The sequence below is a fragment of the Saccoglossus kowalevskii genome, chromosome 19 (genome assembly GCF_978046115.1).
Source record: "Saccoglossus kowalevskii chromosome 19, keSacKowa6.1, whole genome shotgun sequence".
NCBI classification, from domain to species: domain Eukaryota; kingdom Metazoa; phylum Hemichordata; class Enteropneusta; family Harrimaniidae; genus Saccoglossus; species Saccoglossus kowalevskii.
In genome coordinates this window covers 18,128,613-18,154,258 of record NC_140659.1, presented here as the reverse complement: position 1 = coordinate 18,154,258, position 25,646 = coordinate 18,128,613, and the positions used below count along the sequence as shown (strand labels likewise).

At 36.7% G+C, this 25,646-nt stretch overlaps 1 protein-coding gene across 2 annotated transcripts in view; it reads right to left on the bottom strand.

Moving 5' to 3' along the window:
* LOC102805246 (uncharacterized) overlaps positions 1-24,973 on the bottom strand; it is a 56,805-nt gene extending 31,832 nt beyond the window's left edge. Inside the window, exons 1-2 of one of the 2 annotated variants that reach the window (XM_085493570.1) lie at positions 24,721-24,973; positions 2,645-2,743 (exon numbers count right to left, since the gene is read on the bottom strand). In XM_085493570.1, coding sequence (XP_085349696.1) covers positions 2,645-2,743; positions 24,721-24,918 — 297 coding nt within the window. In that variant the 5' untranslated portion in view covers positions 24,919-24,973. Of the gene's footprint in view, positions 1-2,644; positions 2,744-18,235; positions 18,400-24,720 lie in introns of those variants that run through there. The other variant, XM_085493571.1, reaches the window with a different exon arrangement.
* Positions 24,974-25,646: the final 673 nt, after the last annotated feature.

Here is a 25,646-nt window from a genome sequence, read left to right as displayed (position 1 = left end):
AAACATGCTAACAAAATACCGAATACTCTCCACTTTTGGCTACTAGTAAAGACTGAACATTTTTTTTTTACTTTTACAATGTGGTTTTATTTTTTCAGACAAAATTATATAGTCACCGAACTACTTTTCCAACAAAACACGGGTCCACAAAATTAATGACATTTGGGCCATGATTGGTTTTTAGAAAAAAATCTCATCATACCTCAAATTTACATATGGTGAAAAAAATAACATTTAATGTCACGAATTATAAAATTTTGGGTGAATACAAATTTTTTATGAAATAATGCTTCAACATGGGAATTGTTCTAAATATACCACTTACTCGAACAAATTTTCTCTACAAATTATTTCGTACTTGGAAAACACTCGAAAAACTAGGCTATTTTTTTAATCATTACGTGACACTTTTGAATGGATTTAATTATTTCTCATTTGTTTATTAGGTCGAATCAAGATGACCTATGAAGATGATTGGTGAACTTGAAGAGGTTGTTTGTGTCACGGGTTTGCCTGCGAACGCTCGGTCGGTTATACTAGTAGTTGCCTGTACTTTTGGAATAATTAAAAGTGTTTACACGCGTTGTATACGTCGCTATGAGTTCTATATCGAACAGGACGCGGCACGACGACTGCCGCCCTTTAAATTCCATCTCATTTCCCTTCTCAACTTACAAGTACAAGTCTAAGTGTGTAACCTAACATATGGGGTCAAACACAAGCTAATCATGTTTCCGTGCCTTTACACAAGTTCAAGTAGTTGTTTACTTAATATAAGTGTGAACATTTAATAAGGAATATTAAAGCTTGAGCATGAAATACGTAAGTGCTCGCAGCAGTTGGTGCCAGTATCCAAGGCCTCCATTAAGGTATAAATTACATACATCTACAAATGCACTACCGCTATCTAAATCAGTCGTAATAAAAAACACGTTTTCTGGCTGAGGAAATGAACCCTTTATCATTGTAACCAAATAAAAACAAGCTCAAATAGTAGTTAAAACAGATATCTGAATGGTGTTTAATTTTTCAAGTCGAATGGGTGTATAAATATATATAGTATTGCACTCAGTAATACGAGTAATTGAAAACAGGGTTTCTCCATTTGAAAATTAGGGACTTGGGAAGATTCAAAATTACCGTATGCTAACATAAAAAAATATACGGCGGCTACATGATGTGAAATGATTCCAAGAAATGTGAATCAAAAACATTGTCGACAGTCATACGTGAATAAAATATGCGCAAAAAGACAAATTCCAACAGCACCCCGATTTAAAATAGGTAACCCTCAGAAGATAGTCCTGTCATATTCAGTTAGGCCGCGGGGTCCAATTAACACGCTTGTGTGTACCATGTCAACTCGGGTCAATTAGAGGTCAAATAATGTCAAATGCCGTATTAAATGCGACATTGTTACAATTCCATGGGTAATATCCATGAAAATGGACCTTACAGAGCGAAGCCATTAATTTCATCAGGTCAAAATCGTATGATGTTGTCATATTAAATATTGCGTTCCAGCCCTCCAAACTGTATCTATTCACGTTTTTTAAACTTGTCAGACTGACAATGTAAATTGATGTAAAAAATCATGTGACAGGAGATGTCCTTGGACACATATTTAATTAAGCATGGTGTATGGATGAAAATAAATAACTAAACAAGTTTCAAAGTCAGAAAATCACCAAACTTCTAAACCGTCGCAGGACTCACTGCAATCACCATAAAGGGACACCGCTCCCTGGTAATGACACCACCGTCAGAAACGTATCCGTGTTATTTCAAAGTCGTAACGCGATCGCTCGAATGACATCGCGGTAAAACAAGCAAACACAAACACGACGTTCTCTTTGCCGTAGACTGCAATCGAGACAATCATCGTGGTATCGATGTATCATTACCGATAAACAATCTCATTCGGTGATAATCGTTTATACCACTGCCATGCAAGAATTGGTAGGTACTGCGTATTTGGGACATACACCTAAAATACGTTTATGTGACAATAAAACAACCGAAGAAAAGATACCGAGCATTAAATTATTTCTCCGTTAAAGCACGACTGCAGTGTATATTTGTTTAACATCTGAAATGAAATTTATTTATTTACTTCAGTAATTTTCATCGTCGATATACCCACGAGCAACAACTTGTTTACAACATCGCTGTAAGATGTCGAAAATTGTTAAACCAATACCAACCGAACATGTGACAGTTCCCACCATTATCTGTCACCTGATCTTACCACTCATTGTTGTGAAATTCATGGACATGGTGATATATTTTCGCATAATCGCGCTCAAATTGAAATGGTCTTTAGACATTACATAGAACTACACCGTGAAATTACTCGCATAAAACCTACTTCCGTTTTCGATTGGTCTAAAAGAGCCCCAACAACCTACAGACCTACAGTACCACACCCAATAACTCCGTATATGCATTTTGATATACCATCGTTATTCAATGGCGTTATTTGAATCAAGCTGTTTGGACAGATACGCTGATAGTTCAATATTTGCGCTGTGCATCTACTGATCTCAACTATACATATACTCCCTGGAAGCCGGAACACGTGCGTCAAACAACGTCTGTAGCATATCCTACTAGTTATGAACTTTGAGGGTTCTTTAGTACTTACGTGGTTTGTGACGATGGTATTAAATCCATTCTTTAGCAATAGTTGTACTATTTCCACGTTCCCAGACGCAACGGCCGTGATCAGAACAGAAGCGCCGCCCTACAAGACACAAGTAAACGGGCAGAGTTAATATAAGAGCTGGCTCGCAGCAGATCCGCGAATGACGCATACGGTAAACACGAGTGTTCGTGTCACCAAAGAGTAGACTTCGCCGTGGTGGCCAATAATCCGATAACTGGCCGTGACATGCCGCATTCGGTGACTCGTTGGCCCACTTGCTGTGGAGTGGAAAAATAATATCACAGCGCTTGAATTGTACACAGTGACTGCTAGAAGTTTTTTTTTCAAATCGCTCAAATCTAAGCTATTTATAGAACCAGTTCGGACCTAGCACTGTCAGTAATTGGGTAAATATTATGAAATAAAACATCATGTATTATAAGGTACTTCTGCTTGTCGATTCGCACATATTTTTTTTTTACACTGCGCTGTGACATGCCAGTGCGACGAAGTTGGACCACTGCCCTCGTTTCGTACCAACCGCGTTGGCCTGTACCATCGGTGACCTGTACTGTATGAGGCAAGTTTTTATAGGGTCATTCAGGGTCAGGGGGTTGTAAAAAGTATGCCATCAAGTGGTTGAATCTTGAACAAATAAAATGACAATGAGCCTGAAAATAGCTTTCGTTCCTGAGTCGTGTTGGTTTTAGACATGGACAATTAATATCGGTGAAGCAACGCGGCTGTTTCACCCGGTAGGGTGTTGTTTCGTCCACATGACTCTTCGTAGAAACACCGCATTCGTACAAAGAGACTAAGAAACACTAGTGTCTTTGATTCGTATTCACTGTTGCTTAAAATAGTAACACATTTATATGGAATATTTCTGAAAAGCTATCCATTCATACATCGTAATCCGGTGTTTTTTGTCCGGATAGTGAGAGTGAATGGAAATCGGGGCAAAGCCGCAAAACATCACGTGACCGTATCACTACGTGGACGCCTCGGGGTGTAATATTATATTAGTCGATTTCAGTCAAACGTAAGACTGAATTCAGCGGTCAACGGCTCTGTGTCGCAGTATACCTCTTATTAACAGTCAGTCGTTGGCTGTTCGTAGTATGATCGAATACACACAGCGGACAATCATTCTAGTGATGTGGACGGTTTATTTGGGCATACTTGTCACTGTTCTGCTTGACTAAACTCTCAAGTCTAAAAATAAAATCATCTGCGATAGCACGCGCCTGTGACTACGATACTTGTCAATTCAATGACATGTCGAAGTACCGAGTCAGTTTGTAAAAAAACAAAAACTTCTTTTAGCAAGCAATACGAGATTATGTTAGGCTAGTTTGATAAGTAAATGCATACACATACGCATTGAGTGAGTTTCCATTGTACTACGTGAGCATTAAAGCTGATGTCAAATTAGTGAAAAATACCGATTCTACTACATGCTGATCTACTTGTAAAAAAAGCTATTATAAACCACCTTTCACCTTAGAGCCTATTGAGGGCGCATTCTTGTGTAGATTGGAACATGGTCGACCAATCGAGACAATTCAGGACTATGGTGTTTCAATTACTAATAAAATGCGTATGTTTGCATGTTATTTTAAACAAAGTAACTTCTAATAATATTTTCATAAGTCAGTGAAATTAAATTAATGTATTATTAAATTAATTTGAAAAATGAAATATGAGTCTGTAATGCGGGGAACTTTTTTAAAGGGTAAATTAGCCTCGAAGGAAATACAACATTGCATATTACTATTATATCCGTTTTCATATTGCGTATATTTCGTTATATACATTACATACAAGAGTACATTCGTTAAACTCGCCGCTGGTCATTCGTTGTTTAATATATTCGGACAACACACCCCATGTTATACTGTCGGCAGACAATTTCCAATTTATGTTTCTAGTACTTCTAAAAGAGAAGTTCTATACCAAACAATGAACAAGAACAGACCCAACATTCTCCGTTATTAATACACGGTGACCGTAACATGGTACATTGGCACCAATGTCAAGATCAGGGGTACGCACGATAAATGAAAAATAAAACCTTCATTTGTGCCAACGAGTCACCTGAATTATTTGCTTGATCAGTGTTTTGGCGTTCTCATTTGTCCCGGTCGATGTTATTCAGAACTTAATAAGATGAATTATGGGTTCCATCTTCTCACCAACTTGAAGTTCCAACCAGGGCGACGCCAGATCTTAACAAATGTTCTAAGTCGCGGCGTTTCTGGGCAACCGAAGTCTAGTATAAATTCCAGCACCTATTTCATTCCTTTGTCTCAAGGGATCGATCATTTCAAAGTTTACAGTTTGATAATTACACCATTGCCATGGTGATCACCTAATTCCATTGCATCGCCAAAGCTTGAACATTTCGTAGTGTATCCATGGTGATCATAATCACTAAATTGCAATCACAAATTCTTCGAAACATTCTTGAATGCGTATCACGTTTTTACTTAGATGTACGGTTTTGTCAACAATACAGTGGTACATATAAAGCCTGACTGTTTAAGCACTAAGTGACTGGCATGCCGCTGTGAATAACAATTAGTTCAAAACTGTTAACTCGAGTCCCAACTCGCCCTCCGCCGCCATATACACGATTGTGTGTGGCTATTTGATGCATGACGACAGACTTACGGTGCTAGTTGGATCTGTCAGTGTGATCATTAGACACGCGTAAAATTGTTACGAACTGTTTTAAGAGAATCAACAGTTGAATATTTGATTGAGGTGTAACTTACTGCTGCATCAAGCGTGACAGGACAAGCTAACCGGCATCGCCCGAATCGCAAGGTTTCGCGAACTCGATGTAAGCATGACCCCATGTGTAATTCTACCAAAATAGCATTTAACCTCAGTAAAATACATGAATCTGATTGGAAGCGCCTCTAAATCTTGCATCCAATAGAGGTGTCTTACAATGGCGGGACGTAGAATTGTCAAATTGGGCGTACTTAAATACACATTCGCTGATTCAGAATAAAATCCATTAAAGCATAGTGACAAGAAAAACAGACCTTGGCTGGCGAAGATGGGAAACCGGTAGACCTCCATTGCCCTTTAAAGGGCGGCAGTCGTCGTGCCGCGTCCTGTTCGATATGGGACTCATAGCGACGTATACAACCCGTGTAAAATACATTGTTTGTTTACATGAAATTCGACCACGCGCTGCGCGACGACCACCACGCTGTAACTTTATTGCTGCCCTTACTGAAGGGGAGAAGGCGTGGTAATGAATAATTCTCTAGTCTAATTAATTGTACCAATTATATATTAGTTCTGAACGAACACAGTTACATAGTGATTCACGAGGGGTATACGCAGAACTTCACAGAATCTAACGATGAATAATAAAAACTTAAAGAAGCAATGAGGATAAAAAACTTTCATAAAATAATCGTCGCTTTGGCAGCAAACATATTCGTTCGATGAAATAATAAAAAAGTCTAAGGCGCATGCGTTATAAGTTATTCGCATTGTCCCTCTGTGTAATAGAAAGCGACAGATTTATTTAATTGACAATTAATTTCCATCAGTGTTAATCCCACGTGGTATCCATGATCACCCCCAAGTAACAATATTTCATCAACCAAGGTGACATTGTAATTATTCTATCCTCGCGACTGAATGCAGCCAAAACCCCGACAATACACTTTCAAGCTAACAGTTTCATTTTTTTTTTGTATTTCTCATTTATACATTTAAGCGTATGATACCATCATAATTTGAGCAGTTTATTTTAGTCCGTGCCTTTGGCGTGACGGTTAAAATGATGTGACTGTCATTTAATAAGTGTATACAAACCAGAGATGCAACTAAATTGGAGAAATGTAATATTTCATATGTGTTGTCTTCCATAGAAATTAATGCAGTCTATTTTCCAATTTGATCATCTAACCAGCTCCGTGAGTCAGTTTTGTTGACCCATTCATCCAATTTAATGTATCATTATTAACTATAATAAATTTATTAAAAAAATATCCCGAGCTACATCATCATAAATGTCATGACTTGATGTGTTTCAATTTAACAAAACTAACTTGTATTAATCTGCGCTACAAACATTATTTATGAAATCCATTGCGACATTAAAAAAAATCACGCACTCTTAAATTTAAAATAATTTGTGTAAACACTACGAGGTCTTACTAAAAATAGAAATGACGTAATCATAGAACGTTACTCTCAGTAGAGAACAAATGCGGATGACGTACGCAGACATTTTAAATCGCAGTCCTTATATTATAACAACTTCTCATCGAAACTTTCATCGACGTTCATGGAATGGCATTTCAAGCCAAAGAATATATGCTCCCATTTTAATAGATATGCAATTGTGTTGCGAAAAACAACAACATGTAACCCTGCTTGTTGCTATGGTTTCCTGTATTTATTATAATGCTATATCCGCGTTCAATTTACTCCCAATAAAATCAGAAAATTCTATTTTTTCAAAATACACCATACTAAATTTCCGAAGCAATGTGTGAAATATTTTTACAGAACCTTTCCAGTTTTGGGGACAAATAAACTTTACGTTATTTACCCAAGGATCAATTTGCTCATAAATTATATTAGACCCAGTTTGTCAGTTTGAACCCCAACTTCGACAGGATGTACATTTCACCGCCGACGACTCGAACTATTTTCCTAGCACCTATATATTGGCGTTACATTCTACAAATATTCTCTCAGTCGAGTGTCATTTACTTTAGAAGGTCGTTCATCGACTTTCATAGTTGTATCCACTTAAAGCCTTATACCCTGGTGATTTCGGGGTACAGTTACATTTCGACACGTTGTAGTCAAAAGGCTCGATGCCTACGTGCCAGAATACTATAAATTCAGTGAGGTCAATGACTCCCCCTTCACACATTTATCAATGTGTTATGCGACATGAGCAAATAAAGTTGACAGATGTGACTGTCATTGTTGGGACACGTTGACGTTTTCAAGATGGCGACAAACTCGACAATGTAATTATCTTTATTTTTACACGTATGACGATATGAAGATAAAAGTGCATACAAATACCTGGTCACCATCGCAATACAAAGTTTGTGAAAAACTTATGTACAATAAATACGCAATAAAAATAATCAGTGTTGTTCTGTATTAGTGTTGTTCTCTCTATGAAATGAAATTATCCCAATGTATATACATACTATATACATGTACGTGTATGTATATAGTATCTATCTTATAAGGTGCATGCCGTAATTTCAGCAGGTTTTAAGGGCAGTAAGTGGTCTTTGGAAACATTTGTTAAAACGTAATTTTTGAGTGAACAAAAAACGTCTGCATACTATTACATAATATTGAATCAATTATAGACAGTCCATGACATTACATATTGCCTCAGATGCATGCGCATGCGCAAAAATATGCGAATATTTCAAAATAGCATGAGTAGCATAATCTACCTTAAGGAAATGAATGATTCATGACTGAGATATGTTACTGGATAAAAAAAAATGACTTCGTGTGCAATATATGAAGTGGGATAATTATTGTTGATAGTGCTATGTAAATAATTGTAGCTAACAGGTGGTGGCAACATGGCGGCCACGACAAGACGGTGACGTCATTATTTGACGAAACTTTCAACAAACAAACAAACAGATTCTGAACTGGAATCCGAAAAATACAACGATGCGACTAGGATGCAACTAACAAGATCAAGTTCACGAAGAGAGGTTTTGTATAGGGGGAGGGCAAGGGTTATTTTCGTTCAACATAATTGCAATATTTTTTTGTTCGTACAACGTAAATTGAAAAAATAAATTCCGTAATTCTGTGATCACAGGCTAGACGTACAACGTAATCAATCAAATATTTTTTTTCGTACACTGTAAAAATGTGTAATTTTTCTCGGTACGTACAAGACTTTTCTAGGTTTTCTTTCTTAATTTTCCGTAAAATGTAAAATAACCTTTATTTTCTGTGTAAACTGTAAACATTCAATTTTCACTGTAAACTGTAAAAATGTTTTTTTCCTTGTAAATTGTAAGAAGCCCTTTTTATTTGCTGTAAAACTGTATCAGCCACTCCTCCTTGCCCCCCCCCCCTCTGTATACTTTCTGTGCCGGCAGTGTAAGACTATATGGGATTACGGCACCGAACGTTTTGTACCGAACATACAGATTTGGTGTCGTCATGGTAACCATTTTAAAGTTCATATTTCTATCACAAAAGGGAACCACCCCGGGGAACTATCGTCCAACCGTGTTTATAAACCAAACAGCAACAAACCTTCTTATGAAATCTAGTCACTTCACTCACTATTTTTGTCTGGGGTTTTTGTCTGTTGCAGTGTTGACACTCAAGTTGGCGAGCGCCTAGTAGCGTAGCAACCAAAACACTCAAAACTCGTATATTCCTCACTTAAATTAATCGGGTTTCCCTTCTATACATCATTATCAGCATGATGGCAAGCTAGGTAACAAACTCACAAAAATGACCACCGTACACAACATCACATACTAGCATCCAAAAATAACCATTGCATAATGACACCTGCTAAATAATCGTAATGATCCCGTAGATCATGAACAGTATGTTTCCATAGATAATGAACCGTATGACCCCATATATCATGAACAGTACGATCTTATAGATCATGAACAGTATGATTCCATAGATAATGACCAGTATGATCCCATATATAATGAACAGTATGACCCCCATAGATAATGACCAGTATGATCCCATGGATAATGAACAGTATGACCCCATATATCATGAACAGTATGACCTCATAGATAATGAACCGTATGACCCCATATATCATGAACAGTATGATTCCATAGATAATGAACAGTATGATTCCATAGATAATGAACAGTATGACTCCACAGATAATGAACAGTATGAGTATACATAATGAACAGTATGATCCTATAGATAATAAACAGTATCTTTGAATTGATTATAACAAATAAGCAACTGCACCACCAGTAATCTCTCACAAACCCTCGTGGTGGCGCTGTTCATTGTTTCCCGATAACTTCTACACCTGGTACAGATGAGAACTCGTGTTTATGTCACTGCTATTGTTTTTCAAGACCCTTGAACTAATGATAATGACATCGTCGAGAACAACACAATGGGCATGCTGATAGTCGGATCTAAGACTACGTGGGACAAGTAGACGCCATTTTTACAACAACCAAGACATTTCACAGCGGGAGACAGTATAGTTATATGGACACAGTAGTAAAAAAAATACGACAACTGAAATACTACATGAATAGCATCCTATTGATTCACAAGATGAATTCAGCTTTTCGATATAAATATGAAGTTTAACACAATTAGAACAGTCGAATGTTATAACACCATGTCCACTTGAATATTAAATACGATGCCATTGAGCTGAAAACATACCGCTTATAGTTAATGTCTCATAGACTTGTGAATTATTGACCAGACTTTATTTATTTATTGGTATGGTTAAATATTCAGTACGATCATTTACCTTGGTCGATGTCATTCCTATCACGTTGTTGTAAATACAACACCAACGCGAGAATCGACGTTATATCGCCGTGACGTCCATCGTGTATAATGACGTAATTACGGAATGGGATTGTGCGTGCTTATCATTTATTTTCTCCAGATATTTACTCTTTATCTTACTGTAAATAACCGCCGCCACGTGACCAACGTTATGCATAAAACAACTACAGACTAATACTGTCATGCATTTTTAAATATTTAAAAACTATAGCACCTCTTTCAATACACTCAACAATGTCACATATTAAACAAATAGTTACCTCAGTGTCGGTCAATATTAATTTTAATGACCCAAATAGGAATTAATTATTTATAGTTTCTTCCGAGGGTCATTAAAACTGAATAACTACCGACATTGAGGTAACTATGACGTTTCATTAAACCGAGTGAACCACAGTATAAACTGTTGGAGCCATTTTTGTTGTATATCATTGCAAACACGGGTCACAGGATTTTCGATATTGATTCCGAGTCAGTATTGAGTCTTATTCACCACCACGTGGTTACGTTCCGACCAATCAACTTCAAGATCTTATTTTTCAGTGAACTTAGGATGTGTCCAAGTTTAAACCAGGGAGTTGGGTACGTGTATTGTGAATAAACATAATCTGACATTCAAGTAATAATAGTATTTTGTCATTGTGTATTTCTGAGTACGTGTATAGGTAATCTGGAAGTTTCGGATAGATACGCACTTATGTTACGAATCGTCACGAAACCAAAGAAACATACAAAACACGGCTAAGTGTGGTCAATTCACAGTTCACGTAAACACAATGTAGGGTACACGCACAGGGACTGTGGTACACGTTATGCGAGACTCGGTACAATGTGAAGTTGTGTAATCTGCAATAATACAACCGTGGCGGTTCACTACATTGAAACTAAAAAAAGGTTTATGGGAATACACAATGCGACAACTAATTCATGTGGTAGTTTGTAAACGTAACATTTCGTTATATACAGATGGATTAGAAATATCTAATTAGTCGATTTATTCAAACTTAATGGTTAAAACAAGACAGTTAAATCCCCTGATTCCCGAATTTAACCTGTTAACATAGATGATAACATAGTTGACCCGTTGGGGGATATTTTTAGAGCAAGATAAGGTTTTATCTTACATTCTTAACCCATAGCAACAGACACGGAGGCCCGGACTACGACTAGAGAAGCGAGGGAAATACTGATAGCAATCAAAGCAAGGATTAACGTCATGTATCGGGAAAAAACACACAAAATATGCGTGGGGTCGCTTTGCACTTCACGCTGGGTCAACAAACGAATTGGTGTTGGACTTTTTGATATATGCCAGGTGAAGAAGCCTCGCTCGCATCTTGTTCAATCTTCCTGACAAATACTCACAATCTACTGGTGTCGGATTTGTAACTCCCATAAAACTAAAGTGTCTCTTCTTCAAATTAAACCCATTTTACAATGCGTTGTAGTGCTTTATAGCCCTTTAAATTTCGCTCATCGTGGTGGTGAGATTTGAAATGACACTAAGACGATGAATGAGCGGACGAGGGCAATATTTCTGTACGAACCCGGCGCCAGATTTGTCAAAGTCCCGACCTACCACCCTTGATATATGAGTTATTACAGTTACCGTAATTTTAAAGAGAACTCCGCCACTTGAACCAGATTGTTATGAGAATCGCACACAAGTCCTCGATTTTAGAAACTGTTGAATCTGACATTAAATCGTAATTCCCTTCATATGACATGGGACTGTCAGGGCGATTAAAGCAACAACAAAAAGTAATGTAGCATTGTTGTCTGTGTTTATATACACACCCGGGATCGACTGAGAATGTTGTTTTGCTTCCGAAACTAGAATTCGTTTGCCTAAATAATGTACAATGTTTGTGCGAGTGGGTCATTGATCTACTTGTACGTACTATTAAAGCAATGCGCATGCGTTTCATTCGACAGGTAATTCACACGTAAAACAATGCGCATATTCAAAAAGTAACTCTAAACAAATATTACAAATTATCTATATTGCCAATTTACATCGTAAAAGAAAAAAAAAACCCTGATATTTCCAGTGTTCAAAAAACATTCAAGCTTACCCCACAACGTAAACTTTATGATACCAAACTATCTCAAACACAATGCCCCATCTTTTCAAATTACGTCGCTAAATTATATACCAAGAATTCAATGAATGCCGACAAGGTTCTGTGCGCATCGGGAAATGATATGGCAGTATGCAGTGCGCTGATTCATCAGACAGGAAGTGGTGAACAGTTCACCCGGAAATGACGTTGAGCATCACGCTAACCTTGGGTATTATCATCGCAAGCAAATAAAGGTATAAGTCTCGTAATCCCACAACTATGACAAATATGTGAAATATTTCAATTCAATGAACAAAATAATTTAGTATCAGACGTGAAATCTAATAAAAATATCTCATCGTATGTATCAAATGATTTCCACAACAAATAAGGATATTATGTAACTATGACGACGCGATTAAAAACGGATTTGTCAGACCATACACGAGTACATTGGATATCAAAATACAAGATTGTACATGATTCATTACTTTTATTTTGTCTATTCAAATAGGATTTATTATTCATTGACTCTATTATTATACCGCTTAGAAATTACTATCCACTTGATGTGTTTTTTACAATTGTCAACAATAAAAAAAATACATGACCGGACGCATCGTTTGTCCTTTATATCACGGTTACTAATCTTTTTTAGTAACCGTGTTTATATTGAATTCCGATCGTTATCTCTGTTCTGTACGCATGGCAATCGAGTCTGAACACCGCCACTAATATCAATCATGAAGTCGTCTTTTGAAAATGATGGAAACGTATCTTTTATTTCATTCAAATAAACCTATAATTATGTCAATATTGGTCAACCGTAAATAGAGTAAATGAAATTTGAGACAAAGTTTACAGGTGGCGTGGCGTCCTAAATCTAGTCAGTGTGTAGCTACATACAAGATTGTGCTTCATTATCCACCCAACAGACCAATCAGACAGCATCTTGTTTGTTGACAGCGTTTTTTTCGTCACGTGTCACGTTCTGCTTCGTATATCGACTCAACTGTCGAAAGCTGGCACCCATTCAGAATTTACGGCGAATTATTTAAAGTTCCGCGAACCCGTTTTTAGAATATCAACTTGAATTAGGTAACTTTAATTTAAAACAAACCAAACAAAGGAGTCTCTGTTTATTTTGTATCGACTGCGACTGCGTATTCCTACGTGGGTTCTTGTCTCCAGTACATTTAATCAATAAATGCCTGATTAAACTCGACGAATTTAGCATATATAGAAACAGCTTTAAATGTTACCTTTTAACCCCTTTTGTATGTTTAAAAATATATACTGCGTTAAAAGCCGCATTTATCACAGTGAGTGCACAGACTAGACCAAATTTAAAATGTTAAAAAAATACCCTTAATGATATAACTGCTGACAGCCCATTGTTTACGTTCGGGTAAATTAAGCGACATTTTTGTTTACCTTCTTCTTGTTTTCTAAGGTATGATGATTATATAAGTTTTTATAAGACATGTGACGTGGTGGTCCTGACCCAATGTGACATAAGAGGGTAATGTCGAGGCAGACATCCAGGTGTAACATTTTATTGTGTTGGCATAAAAAAGAAATGGGGAACAAATTACATGCATACGACTGCAAAAGACGTCAACAATTTTGATGCTAACTTGCTGAAAGTGTACCGCTGACTGTTCATAAACAAATAGAACGAGTAAATGACGTGTATTTATAAGTAGCCATACCATGTTGCAAACAGCTGACTGATAAAATGCCCACTTTATAAAATATGCAAGTGAAATATTGAATTTTATAAAAGATATCATATATTTAACGCTGGTGGCGTTTCCATGTTTTTTTTTTTAAATGACATTCGATGTCAGATTCAGATGAGATGAAAAGCATATTTGCCTTCAAATGAATGCGCGCCTGGGACTCTTGCATGTCGTACTCTAACTGTCGGTTAAAGGGCGACAGTCGTCGTGCCGCGTCCTGTTCGATATGGGACTCATAGCGACGTATACAACGCGTGTAAAATACATTGTTTATATATAATACATGAAATTCGAACACGCGCTGCGCGACGACTACCGTGCTTTAATGTAGGTGTTCACTCCTATAACACTTTTTGGTCCTAGAACGCGGCACCCAGAATTATTAGACCCCGGGGGCATTTATCAGCTCTTGCAACATTTTATCGTTTTTAGAGAATTTACGTTGAACAAATATCAGGTTTTTACAACTTGCGTAAACACGTTTAATTATTCCAAATGTACATGTAACAAGTATAATCCAACCGAGCACGACACAAACGACCTCTTCAACGTACATAAATGTTTACAATCATCACGGGAAATCGACCCAATAAATAAGGGAGGACAAATTATCTCACTATGTTTCTTTTTTCAAAGTATAATTAATGTAACAGTAATAATATACAGTACTTAAAGAAGTGTTTTGAAATAAGACAGCAACCCCAATTACAATCTTCTTTCACAGTTTAAGTTTTGCATTTTGTTTTCTATCTATTGTAGTATTATAATTTAATCTTAGTATTTTTTTATATCTGTAATGTATTAGCTTAGTTTGTTTTTGTTTGTTTTATTTTATCTATTTACTTTTTTGTAACCTTTTATTCCTTCTTAAACTGTTGTAACCTTTGCCAATCCCTCCGGGGAATGTGTAAGTGTTAATAAAATTATTAATATGACGGAACACAGTTCTATTTTTCCAACACCGTTGGGCCATTGTCAATTTCATTGCAGTTTCAATGCAACAACGTCAAAACAGTGTTTTATTTGTGCTATTTTCGATGAATTGATATATGATGAAAATAAAATCCAGTGAAAATATTCCTTTTCCCTACATTTTGCATTCAACTCATCAATAATGAGTGTAAATGAACCACATACAAAACACCCAAAAAATGCTTTTTGATCGGAAATTAATTCCAGCTAAAATAAAAATTCGGACCATCGTCACCAGGAGGGGTACATTTATTTGGACAAAAGGGCACAATAAGCAGTTTGCAACTGTGCGATTAGGACGGTGAGTCGGTATTGAGTTTACGGTATGTGTACCACCTCCGTACGGAGATCCATACGCATTCGGATAGGCTACCCGACGCCCGGACTATGAAGAAACATAATTCAAAGGTTCGTGTTTTGGTAGAGTCGGCTATTTATAATCACAAGTCCTGGCGGTAACAGCCATATATGTAACTCAACGCGGCAACGAGGGGCGGTGGTATACGTTTATAAGTTTGCCCTTTTATTATTGTTAACGCAAAGTTACTTAAATGAGTGTCAACGTATTCTGAATACGAATCCGACGTAAAGGCATTGTTGACGATAATCATGTTATTTTAGAAGGAATGCTAAATCATTTAGAACAGGCACGTTGTTTGTATAGGCACGAACGTTTTATTGGCGCGTTAACAAGGATCGTTTGACATCAGGAGTTATACAAAGCACGAAAGTGTATTGTCATCGTACCACACAACTCAAGAGCCATATACAACTACGCACCAGGTGGGGTTACGGGTCATTGTGTTCCTAGCTGCCATCATACGTGTACAAATCTCCCCCATAATAACGTCCCGGGAGATTTTTTTTACCAACATTCTCACCACATGGCCCAGAATCGGTCGACACTTTTTCAAGCATGATTTCCACAGTTGATTGCGTTTTGTATTGGAGCCCCGCCCCTGTGACACCATAAGAAAACCCTACCGACGCTCATAGAGTAGAGGGGAATCGAGGACACTTTACTGGATGTTTGAAAAGCAGCTTTAAAAGTACGTTTACTTTTGGTGTACGTGCGTCATTCAAAGAAAGTTTAAATGTATACATAAACAAAAATAGATCTATGTTCCAAAATGAAAATCGAATTCGTGGCTGGATGTCAAATTGACAACAATGTCATGCACCGTTCTTGAATCTTTGAGATTTCTCCGGGGAAATAAGCGGGTTTTAACTCCGCATCACGTTCGAGCTGACTTAAAATCGTGACTACACAAAATGCGAGCACTTGATTCTACGTTTAGTCTATGAAATTCCTTGACGCCGTGGCAATGCCATAGATAAGACTAGCATTACAATAGAAGCTTGTTTGTTGGAACAATATCGACCGCGATGACCATGGTGATAATAAATAAAAATCCCACAAGCACGATCATCCTGAAAAGTTTGTTCAATTTGAAATCAATCTGAACAGTCAATAAGTGATATCATTGTCCATGTTCATCAACAGATTATAAACCTTCTCGCTGATTTGTGTTAATAAAATGTAGTATACAAAGTGATAATATCCGAACTGAGCATCGTCGTTGTCAGACAGGTTTAAGTCGCGTAATTTATAGTTAAAAATTCCAAATCAGATGTTGTCGACTTGTTATGCATCTGTGAGTACGCCTGGCAAAAAGTAGATGTTGATAAAATTAATTAGTTTAATTTTAGTCTATAGATATGAAACAGTGATTCTATACTTTTAAACAATTGCACACAATGATACAAATACTGTAAATGTATTTTAACGTGCCCCGGCCCTCTACAACGTTATCGCGCCGACTCGCATATCCGCCATATTATTGGTGAATTATACGTACATGGCTACGTTATCCTCATATACTGGGATATTTTTGACTAATCCGAGGCCACTGGCTCACGACGAAAAATGCACAAATAAACACAGCATATATTGGAAATAGTCTGGATAGAGAATGAAATATTACATACACACCATTAGTCTGAAATCCCCACTTCTAACCTCCAGGGCATGAAACACATAAGCGGACAATTGATTTAAAATTACAGTGTCAAGTGATTTCATCAACTGGATAAGCTTGGTGAAGAACGGGGGAGAAGTGTTATATATTACACGTCACGGTGGAACGTACAAGTCTGGAAAATAACTAAGAACGGACATAATGCACGAAAATGACACTCGTTTAAATTCAAATTATAAGGACTATGTGGAGACTGTGGTGAGAGGTGTTTTTTGTGTTCCGATAAATCTTACTGAAAGCCGATTACAATTTGCTGCCAGAGGTTGTTTTATTTTAGTTGCAACCGATAAAAAAACTGTCAATAGTTTTGTTTTTCTAATCTTTAGCTGATCAGAAGCAAAAATATGCGCTACTACAATTATTTTATGTGAGGACGCCTCTTAGTATGTGATCTTAAAGCGTAAAAGTGAATATTCATATTTTAAGGAAAGACTATTTATTAGTCGCGATGAATCCCCGCATGCATGAATGACCTTGCTTCTCATCTGGGTAATCTGGCACTTATATAAACAATAGGGGGATTTAAGGACGCGCATTGACTGTGATAGTGGCTATGATAACATCGTGCATGCTTATGACGTCACAATTATAAAACAAAGTTTCAAAATGATGCATGATGGGAGTAAGATGGCTACCTCCTTCAATATGCTGGGTGCGTTACTGAAAGTCATGGTGACGACTAGAAATCCAAATGCAATGCTGTGCTAATAAATACTACAAATCAAGTAATTTTCAGAGTTCTATCATATGCACTGACAAACTCAAACTAATTAGGTGACCAAGAGAAAATGGATCGAATTAGAATTCCATCATTGTTATTGTCGATCGCAACATTAGTTAATATAAATAGGTTGTATCCGTCCCCATCCAGCTGGAGAAGTTTAAACGAAAATAACTGCATAAGTGTTCTTCACGTTTTCCTCTAGATGGGCCAATGACGTTACTGTAACTTGAACAAATGCCATAACTTTACGAACCACTGCTTCCATTCTCGAATGAATAAATCTCCAATCTGTGTCGTTACTACTAGGAGAGTATTGCCTCGGCGCCGAATAACTGCATAGCAATACACTGTTATTGGTTAGTAACATGTCACTATACGGAAGTGACAAAAACGAAATCGTATATGAGCTAGCGCTGAAAGTAATGTAATTTGTTACGTTTTCACTTAAACAGACATGTGATATATACATAATATTTTTCAACAATTCCGGCACTTACCCCCGATTGCCAGCCCTATAACGCTGACTGTCGCTTCAACGATTTTGCAAGGCTTTACTGCAGCATGTGGAGCCCACGGGCAGCGGTTAGTTAACTCCAAGGGGAGTGGGCATAATGCATTCACACGCCAATATGAAATCTCACAAGAAAAGTGTTGCCGAGTAGATCGTGTCCTTTACGAACAAGGGAACACAGGGGTCACTGAAAAGTTCACCAGTACAATATAAAGCGCTTTTAAGTACTTATCAAAGAGAATTCGTGCCCAGGCTATGACAAAGAGCTTTATTAAGTAGTATTTTTCTCCGTCTTTTGAAATGTAACAACGCTTTGCGAAAAATACTCTGTTTACATCGTTTAACAATAGGCGGAACTGTTCATGTACAGGTCATCTGTCTACCTCATACGATCACATGACTCACGCCTGAATAAAAAGAACACGGACGAGGTCATCGAGTTAAGGTCAAGAGTTATAATTTGTGAACATTAGAGGTTGACCATTTGAATAGTTGTTTCCCTTCACTGGTTTTGAGTAAGAGTTTTTTTTGAGAATGCAAGTTGCTGTGAAATGTTGATTTTGTTATCATATATCAAATGCGTGTTGTTGTTTTTTCTGTATTTTTGTTCCTATAAATTCTTTTAAAAAAAAAATCTGTGCAAATAACCTCTAAGATCAGGCCCCTCCCCGGAATTTGTAATGGAAATAATATGCGGCCACCGCCACCTGTTGAATGTTAAGAAATCAGAGATGAAGTGTGAAACTAAAAAACAGTGGAATAAACAAATAACATTTTTTTTAAATGTTTCTTAAATTAGCATCATTTGTTAGTGAAAACGTAAGGACGGCCTATTCACCAAATATGTAAGTACTGACTTCCACGTGGTCGTTTTAAATTATAGCTCTGCTTATGAAATACAGCAGTAGTTGCACAATTCTTATTGTTTCCCCCCCTTTAAATTGTGTGAAAGGATTAATAATAATAATCAATCTATGTCGTGTTTATCCTGACTATAAAGAACCAATAAACAATAACGCAATAAACAATAGAGCAATAAACAATAAAGCAATAATCGATAGATCAATAAACACTAGATCTGAAAATGGCTCGGTATTAGAAAGTTGAAATAAGCCAGATACACCAGTTTAATAATTTCAGTAAAGTTGTTCTCACGGTATGCGTTTGTTGAATTAACTGTATACACACACTTTGAATTAATTGTACGTACCAGTAATGCACTTTGAATTAATAGTATGTACCAGTAATGTACTTTGAACTAATATTACATACCAGTAATGTAATTTGAATTAATAGTACGTACCAGTAATGCACTTTGAACTAATTGTACATAACAGTAATGTAATTTGAATTAATAGTACATAACAGTAATGTACTTTGAATTAATAGTACGTACCTGTAATGTACTTTGAACTAATAGTACATACCAGTAATGTAATTTGAATTAATAGTACATAACAGTAATGTACTTTGAATTAATAGTACGTACCTGTAATGTACTTTGAACTAATAGTACATACCAGTAATGTACTTTGAATTAATAGTATGTACCAGTAATGTACTTTGAACTAATAGTACATACCAGTAATGTACTTTGAATTAATAGTATGTACTAGTAATGTACTTGAACTAATAGTACATACCAGTAATGTACTTTGAATTAATAGTACGTACCTGTAATGTACTTTGAATTAATAGTACATAACAGTATGTACTTTGCACTAATAGTACGTACCAGTAATGTAATTTGAATTAATAGTACATAAGAGTAATGTGATTTTAATCGATAGTACATAACAATAAGTACTTTGAATTAATAGTACGTACCAGTAATGTAATTTGAATTAATATTACATAACAGTAATGTAATTTGAATTAATAGTACATAACAGTAATGTACTTTGAATTAATAGTACATAACAGTAATGTACTTTGAATCAATAGTACATAACAGTAATGTACTTTGAATTAATAGTACGTACCAGTAATGTACTTTGAACTAATAGTACATAACAGTATGTACTTTGCACTAATAGTACGTACCAGTAATGTAATTTGAATTAATAGTACATAAGAGTAATGTGATTTTAATCGATAGTACATAACAATAAGTACTTTGAATTAATAGTACGTACCAGTAATGTAATTTGAATTAATATTACATAACAGTAATGTAATTTGAATTAATAGTACATAACAGTAATGTACTTTGAATTAATAGTACATAACAGTAATGTACTTTGAATCAATAGTACATAACAGTAATGTACTTTGAATTAATAGTACGTACCAGTAATGTACTTTGAATTAATAGTACGTACCAGTAATGTACTTTGAACTAATAGTACATACCAGTAATGTACTTTGAATTAATAGTACATAACAGTAATGTACTTTGAATTATTAGTACGTACTAGTAATGTACTTTGAATTAATAGTACATACCAGTAATGTAATTTAAATTAACAGTACATAACAGTAATGTAATTTGAATTATTAGTACATAACAGTGTGTACTTTGGATTAATAGTACGTACTAGTAATGTACTTTGGATTAATAGTACGTACCAGTAATGTACTTTGAACTAATAGTACATAACAGTAATGTAATGTAAATTAACAGTACATAACAGTAATGTACTTTGAATTAATAGTACGTACCAGTAATGTACTTTGCACTAATAGTACGTACCAGTAATGTAATTTGAATTAATAGTGCACAACAGTATGTACTTTGTGTACTTTGTGTAGTGCAGTCCAGTGCAGTGCAGTGTAGTGCAGTCCAGTTCAGTTCAGTGTAGTGCAGTGCAATGCAGTACAGTGCAGTGCAGTGTAGTGCAGTCCAGTGCAGTTCAGTGTAGTGCAGTGCAGTACAGTACAGTGCAGTGCAGTGTAGTGCAGTCCAGTGCAGTTCAGTGTAGTGCAGTGCAGTGCAGTGCAGTGCAGTGCAGTGCAGTGCAGTGCAGTACAGTGCAGTGCGAAGCGTACAGTAGTGAGGCTGTCGTGTAACTTTCTGTCATTCAGGTAAATGTGAAAGGTCAACAATGGCATTAAACAAAAAAATACATTGTGTGGCATTTACGCTGTACACGTCACGTGATAATTACAACCAATTACATAACGATTCGGACTAATTCACTTCGATATAATCTTTGGGACAATTAACCGAATAATCATAACTTTAGATACTTTTTGTCGTAATTAATGTAACTATATCGCGTATATCTGGCGTGCAAACACAACCGTAAACCATCCCATGAAGTGGGCAGGTTTATGACAAAACGACGACGGTGAATAATTCTCGACCAGGCACACATTCCAAGGCTACTATAGACTATTTTAGTTGTTTTACAATCCCGTATAAATGGCGTATCCGTAATTATCAACTTCGAATTGAATCAACACTGTAATTCCGCCATTTTTAAAAAAAAAATTCTTGACTGAGAGGGACCAATGTTGGTCTGCGAGATGATGGAAACCAATTTGCATGGAAAGGTTTTCTACACACTTTGACCAAACTTTTACCAAATAGTAAGGGTTTTCTCAGCGTGTTACCTTTGGTAAATATCCTACACAGAATTAGCACAGCTGTGTAGTCTGTTTTATATGATTTAGTGATTTCATAAACAAATAATTCATAAATAAAAATAAATGTGACACTGGGTCAATAACGTGCTCACAAGGACGATTTGCTATTAACGCGTCTCCATGGATACTGCGATGTCACGTGATGGCGCGCCATCGACAGTCACAGACCAAAACATGTGTTCCACATCAAGTCCAACTGTCGCAACTGTGACGTCCAACTGTCGCGAAGTTCTAAACTACTTGTTTGTTTGCTAGTCGTTAAAGTTTGTTCAACGACCAGGGGGATATTTTGTCAATTCTCGTACCGCACGTATTGTTGCGGAACACTGAAGTAGTTTGTAAAATGTAAAGAGGTGACTTTCTAAGAATATATACATCGACTTCAGGGAATATATGACTTAAGGAATAAATAAGGAAGACATTGGTCTAGATATTCTGTATGTGTGAGATTCACCCGCGGTATACAGGTCAAAATAAGACTTCAGCGATTTCAGCGGAAGGATTCCTGAGATGTTGTCGTCTGATTCAAATGAACTCAATTATAAAAATGTGAAATTTCAGAGAATGATTTTACAGGTAAAATATAGGGCACAATTCTCAAGTATTGTCCGCATTGTCTTGCCATCCAGGACATTTTTAAACTATACAAAAGTTGAAATCTCAGTATGCTGGACAGAAATGCACTGTTTTTTTGACACGGAAGTTTTCCGCACTGTTATCGCATTGTATTATGGGTAACCGGAAACATAAATATTGGGCTAATAGGGAATTATTTAACGGATTGTTACACTTGAAAGTTTGCGTTTGACAGTAACCGAGGTTCTAAAATTACATGATAATTCTGGAGAGCGCCGAACAACACTTGAACTATGTTCCCCATACGAGAACCATTGTTGTTTAAAACTTTTTTTTTTTTCGTGTCATCCGTAACATATTGGTACACAACACTGTTATAGAAGGAGCTCGTCCTTCACAAATTAAAACCAGCCATAAAATATCGTACCCCCAAAACACGAAAACTGTTCCACTTGTTGAAATCCGAAAAAAATACATAATCGCTACAGCACATTACGGACATGGTGGAGTCAGGCATTTTAAAACATGCGTTACCATGGTTTCTCACCGGTGAAGGACAGTCTATTCTTTCTGTCGAGGTTTAGAAACAGAAAAATGATTTCAGAAGAAAAAAATCACGTGATCTATTCGCAATACCTTTCATGAAATGGTACATCACCTGGTATAAGAAAAGCCAAAATGTCTAACTAGAGGAAATACTAGCACTGGTCCACCAGCAAACCAAACAAAAGGCTAAAGTATATACTTAACGCTTCCCATGGCAACATGAAAACGAGTGCACAAAAAAGGAATACAAGTTTGACAAACCACCATTTGCCTAGATTTCACTCGCAGACGACATCATAATAGAATCAAACTACTAGTAAACAAACCTTCGCGGCCATTGAATGCAACATTTCGGAAAAAACAAATTCGTAAAATTTTATGGCGCGAGAGTAAACACACGCAACATGGAAAGACGTTTTATTTAGTCTAGGTTCACTAACACGACATGGGGAGTTCCTTTCAAACGCGCCCGTTACAATGGTCCTGTATTTACACCGATTCCTTCAATGAAAATAGACATAGTAATTGTCCTGCCTGGACGTGACAAAAATAAACGAGACAGCGCAGCGTCGGATTGTGTTATTAAACTGTTTTTATCTGTATGAAGGCCACATCAACACAAAAGGTGATAGAAATACATTAATTAAGTAAAACCATTAATATTATTGTCAAGCATAATCATAATCACGTACGCGACATGGTTGCTACTGCGCATGAATTGCGCAGGCGCAATTGCGCAATATTCACATTCCGAAGTGACTCTCGTAAGTTGCGTAGTTGTTGAACAGCAAAAACAGCCATTGAATCGATTGATAAAATCTATATTTAGGCAGCAGCAAGCAAAAGTGCCCAGTGTTTGGTTATTGCGTTGATTAAATGGCAGTGTTGTCGACATCCGCGTTAATGGAACTAAATGATTATATTTTTGTTAATTTATTCCGCGCAACGACTGTCATGTATAACTTAATTAAATGTTCTTCTGCCTCGCAATTTATTTCACATTAATTGAGTTATGTGACATAGTGACTTTTGCTACATCTGATTTATTTTAATTACCAGTAGATATTATGAGTTATAAAGCTCAAAGCGGTGGAGTATAATTAAATTCGGTCATAATTAAACGCCATAATTTTTTTTTATTTTAATACCACCGCCGAAACTAGAAGGAATGATAGATTTGTATGTTTAGGAAATATTAAAAAATATTGCTGAAACCAACAATGAGGCATTGTCTCAGTAAATGTTGAAAAAAAAAACTTCCGAGCAAACAATAGCTGGTGATTGACCATAATGACGGCTAGTTTGTCTACCGATCGATAAACATGTCAAGTCATTTGATGGTATGTGCACTGAAACGCCCGTGATCCACTGACGCGATCCATTCGGTTATCGTAAACAAACGCAATTTTTTTCTTCAGAAGACACTTCTCTGTCGAGTTAGCAACCGTGTTCTGTTTTGAAAATATTTAAGCCCGTAAAATTGGAGTGGACCTGTGCATACTGATCAATGATTTATCAGTTGGCGGAGTATTGCATGTATTGACTTAAATCGGATAGAAATACCTGCTTAACATGGTGAATACCCAACAATCAAACCACTGCCGTGATTTTATAAAACTTTTGTCCTCGGCCACAATGAATCGAATGATTGGAGTTAATATAGTAGAAGCATGTATGGAGTAACAGGTGTATTGAATGCGAAGTGTGTGTGTGTAAACTCGGCACTTATGACAGAGTTTTAAATGACATAGAGAGACTCACCGTGGATAAATCTGTGCGGCATACTCGGTCCATGTACCCATCACGTTGTATTGCAGCCAGTAAATGTTCGATTCTGTTCTTATCACCTTGCCTAATCATTGTCAAAAGCTCTGATTTGTAGTCCTCTAGAGTGCTACATTCGTCCCCGCCAATGTTGTTATGTAGTCCGACAGCGTCCCCGGGGTTGGAGGACGCCATCTTGTCGGAGAACGCGCCTGTGTATCGTGGTGTGGCTTGTTCAGCTGGCAGGCAACAGAGATCCAATCGGTGGTTGAGTATCTGGCACAAGCAGCGTGCAAAAGACAAGCAGAATAAAGAATATGTGTTTACATACGCTGCGCTGCTCTCAACGTATCATGGCTAGTAAAACATTAACTAACGTGGGCACAAAAGGCAATAAATACAATGGTCGGCCCAAGTGTCATTGCTCACATTGCCAAACTAGTACAACATGCCCGAGCTAGTTTCTCATGGCAACCTAATTAAATCTCAAAATTTAGCCAATGATACTACTCCGACCTTACTAACTAAACATGCAATACATTACGCATGGGCGCTAGCCTTGGAGTTTCAGTAAATTGTCACGGAAACGATGGCCAAGTCACAAAAACGCACCAGTTTCAAATAATATACAGCTCTCGGGAAATTGTCAAGATATGAGCAATGGATTTCCCGTTGAAGTTGGATAGAAAGCGATAATTTCTATTAGGTAAACAATACGTTTCACGTAATATAATGATAAAATAACTCATTTAATTCAACACATACTCTCAAACTAAGTGATTTAGTTCTTGTCGTTTTCAGTTAAAGTCAAAAGTCAATCGTAAACAGCAAATCACTTTCCATCAGAAGATTAGGCCAAAAATAGCCATTTTTTTGGGGTAAAAACTGAAAATTGATTTAAATTTTGTATGTTGGACCCAAAA